At 36.8% G+C, this 3,345-nt stretch overlaps 1 protein-coding gene across 1 annotated transcript in view; it reads right to left on the reverse strand.

The window, feature by feature from the left end:
* Positions 1-800: 800 nt before the first annotated feature.
* The window catches only part of CUNH2orf15 (chromosome unknown C2orf15 homolog), an 11,842-nt gene continuing 9,297 nt past the window's right edge, over positions 801-3,345 (reverse strand). The window contains exon 2 of the mRNA XM_023731970.1: positions 801-1,152. Coding sequence (XP_023587738.1) covers positions 801-1,152 — 352 coding nt within the window. The remainder of the gene's footprint in view (positions 1,153-3,345) is intronic.

Consider the following 3,345-nt stretch of genomic DNA (forward strand, 5'->3'; position numbering starts at 1 on the left):
CCAGATACAAAATAGCTTTAATTTCATCTAACATTACTTGTGACAATACTGCTGTTTCAAACTACTAGATATTTTAATAAGAATAGCAAACTAATATATATAAAACAAGGCTTTTTTAAACACTAAGCTGTTTTTTCTAACATTAAATATTCGTGGTATAAAATGGTAGCATCTGCAAGATAAACTATTATACTTGGAAATAACAATTTTCTAACTCTGAAATGGATTCAATGTGTGGGAAAAAGTTTTAAAAAGTAAGATTTAAAATGTGAAATGCTTCTGAAGGTATGCAATTTACCAGCCATTTGCACAGTTTATCTGCAATTATCTTTTACAGAACAGAAATACAAAAAAGCATGAAGATTAAGTACCCTAAAGCAAAATCCCAAACTGGAAATGTAAGATACAAAACGAGTGTACCAGAAATAGTATGACATACCGAAGTCAAATTGTTTGGTCACTGTAATTTTCCACCAATTGTTAAAGAAAAACATTTGATTAAAATGTTTTGGTGCCATTTACTGTTGCTAAAAAGCTGTTTTTTTTTTTAAAACAAGGATAGAATATAATAACCAGAGAAAACTGCTTCGAATTTTGGAAGGCATTTTCTCCCCAAAGTAACTATCTTGGAATATGCATCCTCAAAAAATGCTAAGATGATTCATAAATAGTAAAAATAAGCAGTAGTCTTCTGTTATTTCTTTAGGTTTTCCTAAATAAGGTTTAGTTCTCATTCAGTACCCCCATCTCCCTTAATCAAAAGCTATTTTTGGTTTCTTTGGTACTATGTACAAATAACTTCATTCTATGTCTGTCATTTCTATTCCATCACTTTCTTTAACATATACCACTGAACCCAAAGCTTTCTTTGAAAGAGACCCGGTGCCAATCTCTTCATTTCTTGTCAAGTTTTCTTGGTTCATGTCTTCTAATCTTATTTTCTTGGTGTTTTGAAATAACTGGGTTACTGGTTCCAGCCTGCTTTCCTCAGTCCCTCGTATTAAGTGATCATCCACTTTTGAATCCATACGCATAGCAGATACCTGAGTAGCAGATTTACTCAGAGAAAATCCCATTGGGACAGCTGAACAAGTGTCAAGGTACTCTGCAGTTACCTTTTTAAGTAGTGGAAAAGTTTCTTCAACTTGATTGCTGGAAAAAAAAAAATCAAAATATAAGGAAGAAGTGAATATAGCAGGAGTTTCAAATAACTCCATGGCAACGTTTGTTTGAAAGGAATACCTGGTGATAGTGTTGAAAATATAAAGGAAAATCGCCTCCCACCTCCCAGTGTTTGCATTGTCCTTGGAGGAGGTTTTCACGTTCTAGAGATTCCTTTGAAAGTCATTGTTAAAAGGAATTTAACTACCAGATCTTATGTTTTATCACCTTTCAGAAAATAATAGAACTTCTCAGCTTAGTCTTTTCTATCATTCTTGCTAGCAAAAGCTTTAAACTCATTATTAACAAACTAAAGAAAGAATTACTGAAGGCTAAGCACTCTGCTCAATGTTTTGCAAAAACCAAAGATGTCCAGTAAAGATACAGAACTTGTGGTTTTTGCTGTTGTTAGTTGCCATCAAACTGACTCCTGGTGACCTTATGTATGATAGAACAAAACACTGCCTAGTCCTCTGCCGGCTCCATGATTGTTGGTATGTTTGAGTCCACTGTTGTGACTACTGGGTCAATCCGTCTCAGTGAGGGTTTCCCTCGTTTTCCTAAGCCTGCTACTGTACCAAACACGATGTCCTTTGCTAGCGATTGGTCTTTCCAGATGACGTGTCCAAAGTAAGTCTCATCATCCTTGCTTCTAAGAAGCATTCTGGTTGTATTACTTTTAAGACTAATTTGTTCCTTCTTTTGGCAGTCCACTCTATATTCAATATTTTTCACCAACACCACCATTTAAACACATCACTTCTTCTTGTCTTCCTTTTTCACTATCTAACTTTATTCTCTGCTTCGGCCAAGATCCGTCTGGCAACAGCAATGTTATCACTCGTTCCACGTCCTTTTCTAAATCAAGCTACAACTTCTGGGAGCTCCCTGTCAATATACAGCTGCAGTCATTTTTGAATTATCTTCAGCAGAATTTTGCTAGCATGTGATATGAATGATATTGATTGATAATTTCCACATCCCATCTGGTCGCCTTTCTTTGGAATGGACACAGATATAGATCTCTTCCAGTCAGTTAGTCAGGTAGCTGTCTTCCAAATTTCTTGACATAGACAAGTAAGCTCTTCCAGTGTCGCATCCATTTGTTGAAGCATCTCAAATGGTGTACCGTCAATTCCTGGAGCCTTGTTTTTTGCTGATGCCTTCAAGTGCAATTTTGCTGATGTCAGATGGATCTTGGCTGAAAGCAGAGAATACCAGAAAGATGTTTACCTGTATTTTATTGACAATGCAAATGCATTAGACTGTGTGGATCAAAACAAATTATGGGTAACATTGCAAAGAATGGGAATTCCAGAACACTAATTGTGCTCATGCAGAACCTATGTAGACCAAGAGTTGCTTGGACAGAACAAGGGGATATTGTGTAGCTTAAAATCAGGAAAGGTGTGTGTCAAGGTTGTATCTTTCACAATACTTATTCAATCTGTATGCTGAGCAAATAATCTGAGAAACTGGACTATATGAAGAACATGGCATCAGAATTGGTGGAAGACTCATTAACAACCTGTGATATTGCAGATGACATAACCATGCTTGCTGAAAGTGAAGAGGACTTGAAGCACTTACTGATGAAGATCAAAGACTAGAGCCTTCAGTATGGATTGCACCTCAACATAAAGAAAACAAAAATCCTCACAAATGGACCAATAAGCAACATCATGGTAAGTGTAGAAAAGATTGAAGTTGTCAAGGATTTCATTTTACTCGGATCCACAATCAACACCCATGGAAGCAGCAGTCAAGAAATCAAACGACGTATTATATTGGACAAATCTGCTGCAAAAGATCTCTTTAAAGTGTTAAAAAACAAAGATGTCACTTTAGGACTAAGGTGTGCCTGACCCAAACTGGTATTTTCAATTGCTGCATAAGCATGTGAAAGCTGGATAGTGAATAAGGAAGACCAAAGAAGAACAGATACATTTGAATTATGGTGTTGGCGAAGAATATTGACTATACCACGGACTTCCAGAAGAAGAAACAAGTCTGTCTTGGAGGAAGTACAGCCAGAATGCTCCTCAGAAGTGAGGATGGAGAGACTTCGTCTCACGTACTTTGAACATATTAGGAGGGACCAGTCCCTGGAGAAGGACATCATGCTTGGTAAAGTAGAGGGTCAGTGAAAAAGAGGAAGACCCTCAATGAGATGGATTGACACAG

This window comes from Trichechus manatus, unplaced genomic scaffold (assembly GCF_000243295.1).
Source record: "Trichechus manatus latirostris isolate Lorelei unplaced genomic scaffold, TriManLat1.0 scaffold00004, whole genome shotgun sequence".
In the NCBI taxonomy this organism is placed as follows: Eukaryota; Metazoa; Chordata; class Mammalia; order Sirenia; family Trichechidae; genus Trichechus; species Trichechus manatus.